Raw genomic sequence first — 15,281 nt, 5'->3', positions numbered from 1 at the left:
GCACACTGTGCTCAAAAGGTTGCCTACCCCTGGTTTAGAAGTTGCTGGAATTAGTGAAACATGGGAATTATTGATCCTGACCATTCCTGGTATATTTCAGTGTTGGTGATATCATGCAATGTTAATTTACCCCATCTGGTAGTAAAAAAAATGTGGGTGTATTTGTTATATAAAAAAATAAAAATAAAATATATATAATATACACACAGCAGCGGGAACCATAAGTATTAGAACACTTTGCCATTTTTTAATATATTTCTAAAGGTGGTGTTGACATAACATTTTCACCACATGTCGGTAACGACCCATGCAATCCATACCCATAAAGACGCCAAAACAAATAAGTTCAGAAATTAAGGTACAGTATATGTAATAAAATGAAATGACACAGGGAAAATGTATTGAACGCAAGAAGAAAGGGATGTGCATAAATTTATGGAAAGCCAAGACACCAGCTGAAATCTATCAGTAATTAGAAAGCAATCCTGACGCTTGTCGGTGCAAATTAATATCAGCTGGTTCAGTCTCAACTGATGGTCTGTAGTAAGGTGTCTCATTACCAAGATGTCACGCAATAAACATCTCATGATGGGTAAAAGCAAAGAGCTCTCTCAAGACCTTCACAACCTTATTGTTGCAAAACATACTAATAGCATTGGTTACAGAAGGATTTCTAAAAGTTCCAGTGAGCACTGTTGGGGCCATCATCGGGAAGTGGAAAGAATATTGTTTCACTATAAACCGGAAATGACCAGGTGCTCCTCGCAAGATTTCTGACAGAGGAGTGAAAATAATTATCAGAAGAGTTTTCCAAGAGCCAAGGACCACCTTGTAGACAGCTTCAGAAAGACCTGGAATTAGCAGGTACAATTGCTTCAAAGAAAACAATAAGTAATGCACTCAACTGCCATGGCCTGTATGCATGCTCACCACCATGTTGAAGCTTGTTTAAAGTTTGCTGCACAACATTTAGACAAGCCTGTGAAATACTGCAAGAATATAGTATATTATGGTCAGATGAGACCAAAATTGAACTCTTTGGATGCATAATACACACCATACCGAAAACACTCCCATACCAACAGTGAAGTTTGGAGGTGGGAACATCATGGTGTGGGGCTGTTTTTCAGCATACAATACTGGCAAACTTCATATCATTGCAGAAAGGATGAATGGAAAAAAATGTACCAAGACATTCTTGATAAAACTCTGCTGCCATCTACCAGGATGATGAAGATGAAACAAAGGTGGACATTTCAACAAGACAATGATCCCAAACACAAAGCCAAGGAAACTCAATTGGTTTCAAAGAAAAAATAAAGTTGCTAGAATGGCCCAGCCAATCACCTGACTTAAATCTAATAGAAAATCTATGAAAAGAACTGAAGATCAGAGTTCATAGAAGAGGCCCATGAAACCCTCAAGATTTGAAGACTGTGTAGAAGAATGGGCCAAAAATCACACCCGAGCAATGCATGCAACTAGTTTCTCCATACAGGAGGTGTCTTGAAGCTGTCGTTACAAAGTACTTTGTATGAAGTATAGTGTAGCACCCTCTAGGTTGCTACAGTATTGTACATAGATTTTTGGCAGAGTAGGTAAATATAGGCAAGCCTGGCTATGAGCCAGGCCTGTTTGTTTTGATCTGGGCTGGGAGTGGCTCAGGGTAGTGCTGGGTGACTCGCAGACAGCACCACCAGGATCTCCAACTTCTTTCTAAAACATTCTGGTGTTTTCTGGAAAGAGAGGGGGAGAGGGGAGCTGGAGCTGCCTGGGGGTGTTCTGAGGAGTGAGGAGCCCTGACCAATCTCCAATCTGGATTGGCAGGAGGCAGGCCTCCTTAAATACCCAGGGTCATCCAAGCTGGGGAGGAGTTGTTCAGATGGAAGTTGGAGAATGAGTGCTATGCTGTCGGTGGCCTTGGAGGGAGCCCCCCCGGGGGGGGGGGGGGGTTGGACCTGGGCTCGGGTGCGGACAGGACCCTCCTACAACACACACAGGTGTCCTGGCCAAGAGGAGCAAGGAGAGGATAGTGGGAGAGAGCACTACCAGGCAAGTCTTCAGTGAGGATCAACAGGTCACAGCCAGGAGGGCTGGTGCGTGAAGCATGGTTAAGAGGACTGGGGAGACATGCCTGAGAGGACTGATAGAAAGCAGTCTAGGATGGGTGCAGAACCAGGAAAGAGAACTGTGGAGACAAGGACAGTGGACAGAGGCTGGCAGGGCCTGAAGATGTGGCACTGGGCTCAGTAGCCACGCAGACAGCTAGCACTAAAAGACTACCATAGTTTCATGTCACTACATTAAAGGGGCCCGCGGTCCCTGCCTGCAAAGGGCATTCACCGTAGGCCTGGTTGAGTCAGTTCTACCAAATCGGTGCTAGCTAGTTCTTGAGTGAGATCAATTGTCGAGTAAAGTGCTGGAGAGAAAGAAAGGAAGTGATGCACAGGAGGAGAAGAGGAAATTGTATATACTGTGGATGTATATAGTAGTCCCAACTTTAAAGTTTTCATCATCTGGGCATCCCATATACCCTTACCCCATCCAAGTTAATTCCCCTCAATAAAAATACATAACACAGTGCATGGACTGTTTTCTGTCTAAAAGTGACTGGAAATTGTGTACCTGACTGGACTGGGTGACAGGTGGACTACAACACTCAGCAGCCCTCACGAGGGTACTGCTACAATTAAATAAATTTTAGTTAGCGGGTTCAATACTTTTTCCCGGTGTCATTTGATTTTATTACACATAACTTCGTTTCAGAACGTATTTGTTTTGGGTTCTTTGTATGCAAATATGTAAAATGCAAAAAGCACAAAAAAAGTATAAAAAAAAAAAATAGGTGTGAATCAACCCTAATGGAGGCACACACAGCATAAAATACCAGGCAGGTGTTTTAATCTATCCAAAAAATAAATCAAAACTTTTGCCTTAAAGTGTAACTAAAGGCAACACATTATATATATATATATATATATATATATATATATATATATATATATATATATATATATATATATATATATATATATATATATATATTGTATAAAGAAAACTCTGAAAAAATGGTTCAACTCCTACAAGAGGTGAGTTAATCCATCAAGAAAGAGTTAAAAACAGCGCGTATTATTTCTAAATACAGACAGTAACAATGATAAGCATTCACATAGTTCAAAAATCTCCTCAAAATATTCAAACCAAAAAAATGCTAAATGATTTCCAAGCTCAATGTTTTATATTGTGTCCATTTAAACCAATGTCCAGCTGAAAATTAGTGCTTGGTAACGGAGATATCGATCTCACAATTATTCAACATAGTTCATTGGAAATTATATATAGTCTTATATTGCACTATTGCCCGACATGCACCTCCACACGTGCATACATGTAAAACACTGCCCGAGATTGTTGCCAGTAAAGAGATAGTCCCCCTTAGGTATTACTCTTACCAGACGTTGGCTGGTTTCTCGCAGTTAATAAAGAAATCCTCATAGGCGAAAGATGCAGGCGTCTTCCTTTCTTCCTTCATATACTCCTCCACTCAATCTCCGTCGAAGGTATAATTAGAAAGAAAAGTGCATATAGCGTAATTCCGTAAAACCAATGAATGCTTTATTAGATTTAAAAACCCACAAACATTACACTCACAAACGTAAAGAGATTTCAAGCATAAATTCAATATGCAGATTGGCAGCTAGGGTCAGGTAGAGATAGCTAGGCTAAACGATGGTCCTACCGCCCTCAGCGACAGATCACTCAGCTGATATTCCTCGGCTTAGCGCTTCTCCCCTTCTTACTCCTGTCACTCCTGCTGTGTTCAACCTCATATGGTTCCACCCTGACGCGTTTCGTCTTACTGACATCATCTGAGGGCCCTCAGATGATGTCAGTAAGACGAAACGCGTCAGGGTGGAACCATATGAGGTTGAACACAGCAGGAGTGACAGGAGTAAGAAGGGGAGAAGCGCTAAGCCGAGGAATATCAGCTGAGTGATCTGTCGCTGAGGGCGGTAGGACCATCGTTTAGCCTAGCTATCTCTACCTGACCCTAGCTGCCAATCTGCATATTGAATTTATGCTTGAAATCTCTTTACGTTTGTGAGTGTAATGTTTGTGGGTTTTTAAATCTAATAAAGCATTCATTGGTTTTACGGAATTACGCTATATGCACTTTTCTTTCTAATTATACCTTCGACGGAGATTGAGTGGAGGAGTATATGAAGGAAGAAAGGAAGACGCCTGCATCTTTCGCCTATGAGGATTTCTTTATTAACTGCGAGAAACCAGCCAACGTCTGGTAAGAGTAATACCTAAGGGGGACTATCTCTTTACTGGCAACAATCTCGGGCAGTGTTTTACATGTATGCACGTGTGGAGGTGCATGTCGGGCAATAGTGCAATATAAGACTATATATAATTTCCAATGAACTATGTTGAATAATTGTGAGATCGATATCTCCGTTACCAAGCACTAATTTTCAGCTGGACATTGGTTTAAATGGACACAATATAAAACATTGAGCTTGGAAATCATTTAGCATTTTTTTGGTTTGAATATTTTGAGGAGATTTTTGAACTATGTGAATGCTTATTATTGTTACTGTCTGTATTTAGAAATAATACGCGCTGTTTTTAACTCTTTCTTGATGGATTAACTCACCTCTTGTAGGAGTTGAACCATTTTTTCAGAGTTTTCTTTATACAATAGTGATAAGGTTGTATCAGCGTATAGAACCTAATTAAAACAGCTGCGAAATAGGAACATAATTCCACATCCTCCAGAATACGCACACATACAGTTTTAGATGTGAGCGCTTGTTAATTTTTTTACATCTAGCTAGGCGGCGCGAAGTGTAGGAAAATTGTGGTATTTGAGATATATATATATATATATATATATATATATATATATATATATATATATATATATATATATATATATATATATATATATATATATATATATATATATAAATATATATTTTTTTTTTTTCAGTTTTGGATAGATTAGAACGCCTGTCTGGTATCTTATGCTGTCTGTTCCTTCATCAGGGAGATTCACCCTCTCTATGGGTCCTGTTTACCATTATCTTCAAGAGTAAAAAGTAAAAAAAAAAAATGCAAGTTATCACCAGAACAGTAATAGAGGGGAAATCATCCAATGGGAACACCAGATGTGAAGACCCTGGTGACAACCAGACATTCCCTCGCTTAAGGGAGATTTCCCATTATCTTACAATGAGACACAATTGGCAAACAATTGTCAGAGGTTATAACTCTCCCTTACTCTATCCAAAAAGAAAAAAAGTTTGACTTTAAAGTATAACTAAAGGCAAAACTTTTTTTTTTTTTTTTTTTTTTAATATATATTTTTTTTTTAAGTTTTGGATAGAGTTGAGAGGGATTAGAACCCCTGTGAAAGTAAAGAGAGAAATCCTACATTTTGGGTTGTACCCAGAAAAGTAATAGGGGGAAATCTTCCTATGGGGACACTAGTTCTGGTGACCTGGTGGTCCCAGAGGAATTCCCAGGGATTTCCTCTCGCTTCCTGTTTTGACTATGGGACAGGAAGTGAAGGGAAATCTCTGCAATGGGACACAGATGGGGGAAAAAAATCTGACAGGGGTTGTAACCCTCCCCAAATGAAAAGTTCTACTTTTAAAGTCTCATGCCAAGAAGTTTTACTTTGATGTGTTGTGGAATCATTGAAGCCGACAACAAGACAAGTTGCGCATATGGGATGATCACAGGGAAAAGTCGAAATCCTAAATTCAGACTGAATGGAGAGGCAGCAGATGATTCTATAGGGTTCAAAAATAAATGTCTCTGAACCGCACAGATACTGTAGTGTCGTATGTGAAGGTGACTCCAGAGGTACATTATATTGTCATGTGAAGGCCATGTTTATCTAGCAATATATTGTGCAAATATGAACTTATCAGAAATCATCTCACCTCCATAAATGTTCTGTGTACATAGCAGTCAGATAAGGCATGTGGCCACAAAATACAACAATCATTAATATTGCTCATTGCCTTATAATTCATCTTCCGGGCTAACTTCTTGTTTTTTTCTTTAACAGAACTGTAAGAATGGCTGCGAGAACGGAGCCCCCTGCTCTGATGGGGATAATGATCACGTACCTGGTGCCTTTAAGGTGAATATTGCATTGTGGGTGCTGTGTTCTTATAAGACGTTTCCTGACTGAGATATATTTTTTTATTTAATAGAAGAATTCTGCAAAAAAACAATACTGACCACACAACTAAAATTTTCTTTTCACCAGAGGAGCTTGCACTCTAATGTCCCACCACAGCCACACACTGTTATTGTTATACATCTATAAAGCTCTGATATATTCCACAGTGCTGTACAGAGAATACTGAGCCAGTCACATCAGTCTCTGCGCCAGAGGAGCTTACACTTTAATGTCCTCATTACAGTAACACCCTATTATTATATTTTCCATAGTGACGTACAAAGAACACTGAGCCAGTAACAGCTTACACTCTAATGTTTCACCACAGTCACACACTATTATTATTATACATTTCTATAGCTCTGACATATTCTGCAGTGCTGTACAGAGAATATGAACCAATCACATCTGTCCTTGCACCAGAGGAGCTTACACTCTAATGACCCCACCACAGTCACACACTATTATTATACATTGATATAGCTCTGACAAAGTCTGTAGTGCTGTACAGAGAACACATCGGTCTCTGAACCAGAGGGGCTTGCACTCTGTTTCACCACAGTCACACACTATTATTATTAAACATTTATATAGCTCTGACATATTCTGCAGTGCTGTACAGAGAATACTGAACCAATCTGCCCATGCTCCTAAGGAGCTGATAGTCCCATCACAGTCACACACAATTATTATATAGCTCTGACATATTCTGTAGTGCTGTACAGAGAACGCTGAGCTAGTTATATCAGTCTTTGCACTAGAGGGGCCTACACTTTAATGTCCCCATCACAGTGACACACTATTATTATTATTATTAATAATAATAATATAGCTCTGACATATTCTGCAGTGCTGTACAGAAAACACTGAGCCAGTCACATCTGTCCATGCACCAAAGGAGCTTACACTCTAATGACCCCACTATAGTCTCACACTATTATTATATATTTATATAGCTCTGACATGGATGTGTTCTCTGTACAGAACTACAGACTGTCTCTGAACCAGAGGAGCTTACAATCTAATGTCACCACCCTAGTCACACACTATTATTATATAATCATATAGTTCTGACATATTCTGCAGTGCTGTACAGAGAACACGGAGCCAGTCGCATCAATCTCTGAACCAGAGAGGCTTACTCTCTAATGCCCCTACGAATAGGACCTGGTGGGTTTGTCCTGCTTCTCGTTTGCTGATCCTGGCTTGGAGTGGACATCACCTCCTGACCTTTTGCTATGAAATGTGACTTGTCTGTTCGGTGCTGGACTTATTAGACCATTGATTTCCATCCCCTGACCTTCTTTCAGCTGAGTTCCTGGCACTTTCCAAATTGCAGGTATCACTGTCAGCCTTTGTTTACATCCTCTTTTAGGAACAGTAAATTGGCTTAGCTCCCATAACGCCTCATATAACCCGGGGGCACCCAACTACAGCGCAGCTGTACACCGTTTTCCCAGACAGGAGTATAGGGCCCTGCTGCTGCCATTAGACCAGAAAAGCGGTTGTGTCTTACGGCGTTTGAAAATATGAAACCGCAAATGTGAAGATATTTGTCAAAGCAATCATGACTCTGCTGCACTCTCTAATACTAAGTAAATATGGTTTCCAAACAGACAGGTAATCATGTCCCATTTCTGGTTTGGTTTTGCAGCAGCATTCTTTGGAAGTGCAGCTGGGTGTGACAAAGCTGTCCAAACACATGACACATTGTACTGTTTTTACCGTATGTCATATCTTGGCTACGGCCTTTATGTGCATGATAAGCAGAGCTTATGAAGGGGGGCTGGTTCATATAAAGCAGAGGCGTCTCTTTTAAGTCCTGATCTCTCCTGGGGTACTCTATCCTAAAGTGTATCTAAAGCCAGCTTTTTTACGGGGGGGTGGCATGAAGTGTGAAAAGAGACCTCTGTCGTGTGTGCTCCTTTTTTTTTTTTTTTATTTTTTTTTTTTTTTTTTTTTCAGTCTGTATCCTATTGCTGAGATTTCCCTGTACTTCCTGCCCTGGAGACACAATAGGAAATAAAGCAAAATCTGTCCAGGGTTGAAGGAAAATAATTTCTAAAGCTGGCCATGCACTATTAGATTTTTTTCGTTTAGCCTACAAATTCCTTTTTATTCACGCTGTACCGCTAGGGGACAAATCTCCCGCTGTGGCTATCTTATTCAGACAGCGATTGTCAGAATTCCCGAACAGTGACTGCACCTGATTGGATGCAGTTTTCTGCCCGGTTCCTTAAATTTTTCAACTGAGGAATGATGAGTGAGAAGGGGCCGATAGGGCCACCCATTATAAGAAGTTCGTACCACTACCAGTGTATGGTACAGTTGTCACCAGAACAGATGTCTCAATCGGAAGATTTTGGGGATTTTGAATTTCAAACACAGACCACTAGAGAAACTTGATGGCGGTTCTCACCCTTCCACACTCCATCAATTTTTTCTAGTCAGTCTGTCATGCCCCTCCAGCCTGTGTCTAAAGCTGGCCATAGATGGCTTGAATCTTGGCCAGTTCAGCAGGAACCAGCCAAGATTCGAACTGTTAATGGGCAGGCTGAATGTAACAATTTGATCGATCAACTTTGGTACAACCAGTTTGCCGGATTCTCTTATGATTTTCGTGAATGCTATAGCCGCTAGCGATAATCACTGTCTTCTCTCAGCGTGGACGGTTTCCCCTGTCTGCTCCGGCACCCACACCAGGGGCAGACAATATCTTGGCATTTATTAAAATGCTGAAAGTTTTAATGAGCCCCTTTGCTGGCTGGGGTGAGAACTGAGAAATCGGTCATGCCCTTCCTATGGACGACCTTCCTTGCTAGTTATAAACTGTTGGAGTTGCTCCTTGTTCCATCTTGTCACACATACATTGTGCGGAGATCTCAGGAATCCCGGGATGAGTCTCACAAACCTGCCCAGTAAATTGTTTGTTCAGCAGACTGAGACTTTCTCTCTAAGGTCTCTCAGCTAGGACAAATCCTTTCCTCTCCTCTTTCACCAACCACCAGTGCTGAGCATGTACCCAGAAATAGACAGGAATCTTGGCAGCATCACTTAAACTCTGCTCTACAAGTATAATAAACCAATTATCTGTTGATGTTATCCATAAAACACTGCAGCTGTGTTAAAGGCAGAGCATTGCTTCAATTACCATTTTAGCATACATCTGTCAGGAAAGTATGGGGGCCGCTATTGCAAGGCTATCTCCAACAATGCTAGTTGTCTGGCTGTTTTACTTTTTAATATTTTTGAGTAAGAGGTCCAGAAAAAGCAATGTTAGAAAAGTATCTGAATTCTCTATCTATGTTCCTGTTCCGAGTCAGTGACTCCGATAACATTCAGCATAACAGTGAGGGAATCAATGTGCATTAGCACATTGCTCTGTCATTCATCACTAGGGCAGTGCAGCTCCAACACCCATGATTTGCAGTACACCACAACACATGGCAAGGCACTACCTGGGTGTGTTGCTTTGCCAAAACTGGTTCATGTCTGTTTGTGGTCAGGGTTAAGGTGATCGCCACTTTCTCTATGGGTCATATGAGAGGCCTGACCTGGGTTGGGTTCTTCTGGGCTATACTGGGGACTTTGGTTAGGGTAATTGCCTGCACACGGGGGGAGGGGTACCTTTACTTGAACAGACAAATAAACTCTAACTCACTTGATGTAGATATACATCACCACAGTTACTTGTGCATTTAGGAGGGACATGCAGAGCCCTTGCCCATCTCCTCCTGTCCAGTGTATCACCGCTGCCTCACTCCCAGTATCGGTATGGGGTCTTGCCGTGCTCCTACCGCTGACTCCACATGTGCACTACATTTAACGCTTCCTCTTACCTGTGTAAAGGATGAAGGCCCTGGCAGTGCTGATTTGCTCCTATGGCTAAAGGGAGGCGGATCGCTGTGGAAGGCATGCCAACTCCCTTGCTGCAAAAGGCTATCCCACCTGGCACATGTACACGTTTATGAAAGGCTGCTAGAGAAACCTTTATTACCCTTGTAACCACTTGTGTCTTCACACTGTATTAAAGTGGTTGTCAATGGCAGCCCCTCTCTTGTATCCAGGGATAATGCAATGTAAGTGTTTTTTTTTTTTTTTTTTTTAACTTTTTTTTCAGCTATATCCAGGCCGGTCACGTGGCCCACTCTGCTACTCCAGTCCAGGGCTACATGTGGCCACTCGGAGTCCATTCTTGGCAGAGTCCATGCTTGGTTTCTTCAGAGAGAACTGCAAGCCCCAGCAATCCCCCTAGGTAGGGGGAATTCTGACCCTTGCACGGCACTGGAAATTCAGACTATGGCAACAGTGGTAAGTGGGTCTGCGACAAGTAAGCAGGGCACAGTCTCTCTTCTTAATAAGAGCACCCTTAGTAAGTTGCGCCCCCTCCCCCCAGGGTCCGGGTCTCTGCCCCGTTTATAGACCCAAGAAAACCTACCTAGAAAGATGCAGGAAACCTAATTAACACTAAACTTCCCAATCAGGGCTACATTAACCACAACCCGCTTACTTGTTTTTTTGGACAATTTGGTATATGGGCAACCCATTCATTTTCCTGTACTGCCCATGTACATTAAATCAGTACCAAACCCATCAGTTTAACGGTTTCCCAAAATAGCTATACTTAAGGCATGCCATGAATGACTGCCACAGTCGTTTTTCTTTCAAATACAATGTCAGGCCACCAAATGGCCCGTGATATACCTGATCATGGCATCAGCACCAGGTCAACTACAGATCAGAGACTAAAATGGCAGCTTCCTTGGCTGTAAAGAATGGAGTTTAGTTCCACTTTAACGTGCAAAAAAGGCATCCTAATGGATGTGCATTAACAGCATCAGAACACCAGGGTCTAAATGAGCCCAAACAGTGTTTCCTCTGGAATTGCCTTGTATTTGGCTGGACCTGACCAGTTTCCCAATAACTTCTAAAGAATAGAATCACCACCACGTGATGCCACCACCATGCCTTTTAGTGTGGTTAGTGCTCTCCATGCTTTACAGTGTGGATAGCACCCTCAGAGTTGTGAGCGTTGTTGACTTTCTGCCATAGCTAGCATTTTGCTATCTTTGGTTGGTTGGCAGCATTGACTTTCTGCCATGGAGTTCTATTTTGGTCTCGCCAGACCAGACATCCAGCACCATCCTCATCAGGACTAGTTCTTCACTAGCTTTCGGCTTCACAGCTAGCTGCCCACTGTGCAAGATCGAGTCGTGCTGTGCTTTTGTGAATGGTCCCGCAGTCCACTGGGACATGCGTGGTGTCCCAACAGACTGTGGGGAGGGAGAACTAAGCGACCCAAGCAGAAGTGGGCACAGGTACCTGTCAAAACTAGGTACCCCCCCCCCCCCCCCCAAAAAAAAATTATATGCCAAATATGGTAGAGGAGGGGAGAGTAGGGCTTAAAGTGAGACTTCCCATTTGGGTGAAGTTCCGCTTTAAGCGGTACAACGTGTAAAGAAACGGGGGGGGGGGGGGGGAATAATTTGTGTAATCCAAAATGTTTTTAGCTTTTTTTAATTAACTTCAAAATGATAAAAGCAGATTGGTGGCGATATTGAAATCTGTGGTAATGTGTGATGGTAAAACAAGCACAACCAATGCTGTACAAATGTTGAATATAATACATATTGTATAAAGTAAACATTTCAGCTGGTATTGTATTTGGATTGTCAGAATCTCGTGCTGTACTATTCAACGTTTCATCTCCTCCTCTAGAACTGACCTCGTGTGACCTTACACTCCCTCCGACATCTGGCACAGTCGCACATTCCTGCGATTGCAGTTGTTTTTGGAAGACATTTGTATTGTCTTGCTCCATCTCCTCCGCTTCCCGCTGTCTGGATCAGCCTCCTGCGGCAGAAAAACGACTGAAGATATTTGTTCTAACTGGGGCTTTTCTTGGTGTTGGGACCGTAGAGCGCGGGAAAGTTGCACTGCTCTCCTGATCACTTTGTGTAGAGTGAAACAACTGGGAAAACTTCCAGAGAAAGGTCCTCGTAGAATCTTGTAACATGTTACTCACTTATTAATGCAGAAATTTTAAGTTTAAATTACGCCCTTTATTGGCTACCCAAAGATAGTATAGCGAACAATGGAAGGGTCATTTAATTATTAGCACTTCCCTCATCCTTAGATTGAAAAACTGCTATGTAAAGTAGATGTAAACCCTTACTGAATGGCATTTAATTAACTTTTTGTTAAAATCCAACACCAGGATCATCTTTAAGTGCTCCCAATCCTTGCTTCCCCCAAGCCTAGTCCATAATTGTAATACTTTTAATTGTAAAATATCTAATTAAGACATTTTACTTGCTTGTGACTTAACTTGTAGCAGCCGAAATCCTTGCTATGGCTGGGCTTTGGTTAGAAGGTCCTGTGTAATTTGTCGGACATTACAAAAACTGTTCCACACTCTGGGTGGTGACAGGGGAGTTCTCTCCTTTCTATTACTACCCCCCATCATCAGCAGGACTGCAGTGTCTGACTTGTATGGACTGTCCATGAAATTTGATGGATCCTTGTGGGTGGGGGAGACAGCAAGGGATCCATAGAAAGGGTTCCCCCACTGTTCTGTACTACTGAAGACTACACAGAGCTGTTACATGACAGCCCTATCATGTACACATAGGAGAGATAAGGCCAGAGGCTAGTTCAAAGCAGACCACATTAAAGCATTAAAGTGGATGTGAACCTGATTCGTGAAATTTGACCTAAGCACATATATCTGATATCTGTAGTGTTTTCTTATCTTTCTCTCCAAAGCACTAAGTCCCGTGTCTTTCTACTGTTTCGTTGATCTGTTATCAGCATAGCGTCTAAAAAGTTCTCTGTCAACCAAGATAAAAGCAGCCTTAAATTTGTGTAGGGGTGTGTGCTATAAATAGATTAGTAGAGAGCTTGTCTTGTCACAGCACAGCTCTGCATATATGTCTTCTTTCCTTTGCCTATGTGGAGTGGGGGGTTGTGCCTTTTTCCTCCAATCAGCTCTCACACAGTGTATGCCAAGAATTCACTCCCAGTGCTGAACAGGAAGAGAAAATCTCTAACAGAATATTCTTTCTAAAGCAAAGCAAACCTGAGAGAAAAAAAGTTGGGAGATATCAACCTCGTCTCCAAAAAAAAAAAAAAATCAGTTAACACAACACTTTTTTCTTTACTTGTCGTGCTAATATATTTAATTGAAGCCACAAGATGGCTATTGCAGACAAACCTTTACTATTTTGCCAGGAGCTTAGCTTTAATTAGCTTTTAAAACGTTGGGGTTGATTTACTAAAGGCAAATAGACCGTGCACTTTGCACAAAGTGCAATTGCATTCTGCAAGTGCAGTTGCTCCAGAACTTGGTGAATGAGCAGAAGGTCTGCTGACCTCCATCATCCAATGACATGCAAGCAAAATGCTGTTTTTTTTACATTTTCCTTTGCATGTGCTTGGGTATTTTTTGCAAAGTGAAGCTTTACCTCATTTACTAAGCTCTGGAGCAAGTGCACAATCTATTTGCCTTTAGTAAATTATCCCCACTGTTTTCACTTCACCTTGGGTGGAGCTGAGGACATGGGACGCTGACCAGAGACACGGCAGCCATTTTGTCAGTTGGAAACGCCGGTTTGTTTCCATATGCTTGGCGGTCCTTTTTACATATTTGATATGGATGCTGGAGCTATCTGTTGACGTGGCTCTTGGGTTCCTTTGACTATTGGGAGAGGATTAATCTAAAGTAGCGGTGGAGTGGATCGATCAGTACAGAGTGATCGTTGGGGCCATTAACCAATACTAATATTGTGTGTACCCTACACACTGGCGGTAAGGGTCAGTAGTTTTGGGTGCTGGTGGTGGCTATTTTAACAACTTTATCCAGTTCTGGATGAAGACCTCTGATTTTAGTCGTCTTCTCAATTCTTTATTATTGATGGACTTTGAATTTTTTTATGTTATTTTAAGCGCTACACCTTTCCATTTTTATGTTTTGTTATTGTGTCCAGCAATATAGTGTCAGCTGCTCTTTCTTTGTTCACTGTATATTTTTAAGCACAACAGATTCTTTTGTTTTAACAGTGTTCCATGCCTGTGTCATGTATTGAAATGACTGTGTGTGGTCTCCAAGTCTCAAAGCCTTTGTGACAGGGTGAGCATACAGAAGATCAAGTGGAACAGGCACAGAGCATTGTCATAACAGGAAGTACCTGAACAAGGACATTCATGGCAGGAGACCACCAGGAATTATTGTAATGAAAGGTGTAGATTTAGAAAGACCGAAGATAACTTTTGGAATGATGTTAATATGTTAAAATGTCTATTAGATTTTGGTGATCCATCTACTGTGGAGAAAAATTAAAAAAAGGGAAGGAAGAAGTAAAATAAAAATGATACCCTGACTTATAAACAAGTGAGAACGTTGGACATTTCCTAGAATCCTGGGAAACTGAAGTACCTCCAAACCTATGGGAATGCGCTCTATACTGTATTTAGGGTCTCCTAATTTCCCAGGAGAAGGACCAATGAAGTCACCCTTGCCTAGAAGCCAGAGTGTAGGATATTTTTTAAATATTTTAATTATTTTTCTTAAACCGAACGTTTCTGGGTTTAGGAGTTTACAAATAAACAATTCGGTCCTCTGCAAGGCGGAAAATTGCTTTCTAAGCTTATGGAGCCTGATGCCATTTAAAGCGGAGGTCCACCCTAAAATGGACCTTCCGCTCATCGGATTCCTCCCCCCCCTCCGGCGCCACAATTGGCACCTTTCAGGGGGGAGGGGGGTGCAGTTACCTGGATAATCCAGGTAACTGCACCCACTTCCGGGCTAGCTCTCTGCGGAAAGGGGCGTACATTACGCCCCTTTCCGCAAGTGCCCGCCCCCTTCCGCAAGTGCCCCGCTGCCTGCTGGGAAACACACAGATCCCAGAGGCAGCGGGGACCGTCCTCATTGCGCAGCGCGGCTCGCGCATGCGCAGTAGGGAACCGGGAAATGAAGCCGAAAGGCTCCATTTCCTGATTCCCATACCCAAGATGGCGGCGGCAGCACTCGAGTGTCAATCTAGAGATCGGCTTCGGGTGCCGACATCGCGGGCACGCTGGA

The 15,281-nt window shown here is 42.1% G+C and overlaps 1 protein-coding gene across 2 annotated transcripts in view; it reads left to right on the top strand.

Annotated features, from left to right (window-relative positions):
- The window catches only part of BCAT1 (branched chain amino acid transaminase 1), a 99,854-nt gene that overhangs the window by 39,449 nt on the left and 45,124 nt on the right, over nt 1–15,281 (top strand). For both annotated transcript variants that reach the window (XM_077468737.1, XM_077468736.1), the window contains exon 2: nt 6,086–6,160. In XM_077468737.1, coding sequence (XP_077324863.1) covers nt 6,086–6,160 — 75 coding nt within the window. The remainder of the gene's footprint in view (nt 1–6,085; nt 6,161–15,281) is intronic.

Source organism: Lithobates pipiens, unplaced genomic scaffold, assembly GCF_037356315.1.
Source record: "Lithobates pipiens isolate NorthernLeopardFrog02 unplaced genomic scaffold, aLitPip1_a1.2 Scaffold_8, whole genome shotgun sequence".
In the NCBI taxonomy this organism is placed as follows: Eukaryota; Metazoa; Chordata; class Amphibia; order Anura; family Ranidae; genus Lithobates; species Lithobates pipiens.
This window is presented reverse-complemented; position numbering and strand designations above follow the sequence as displayed.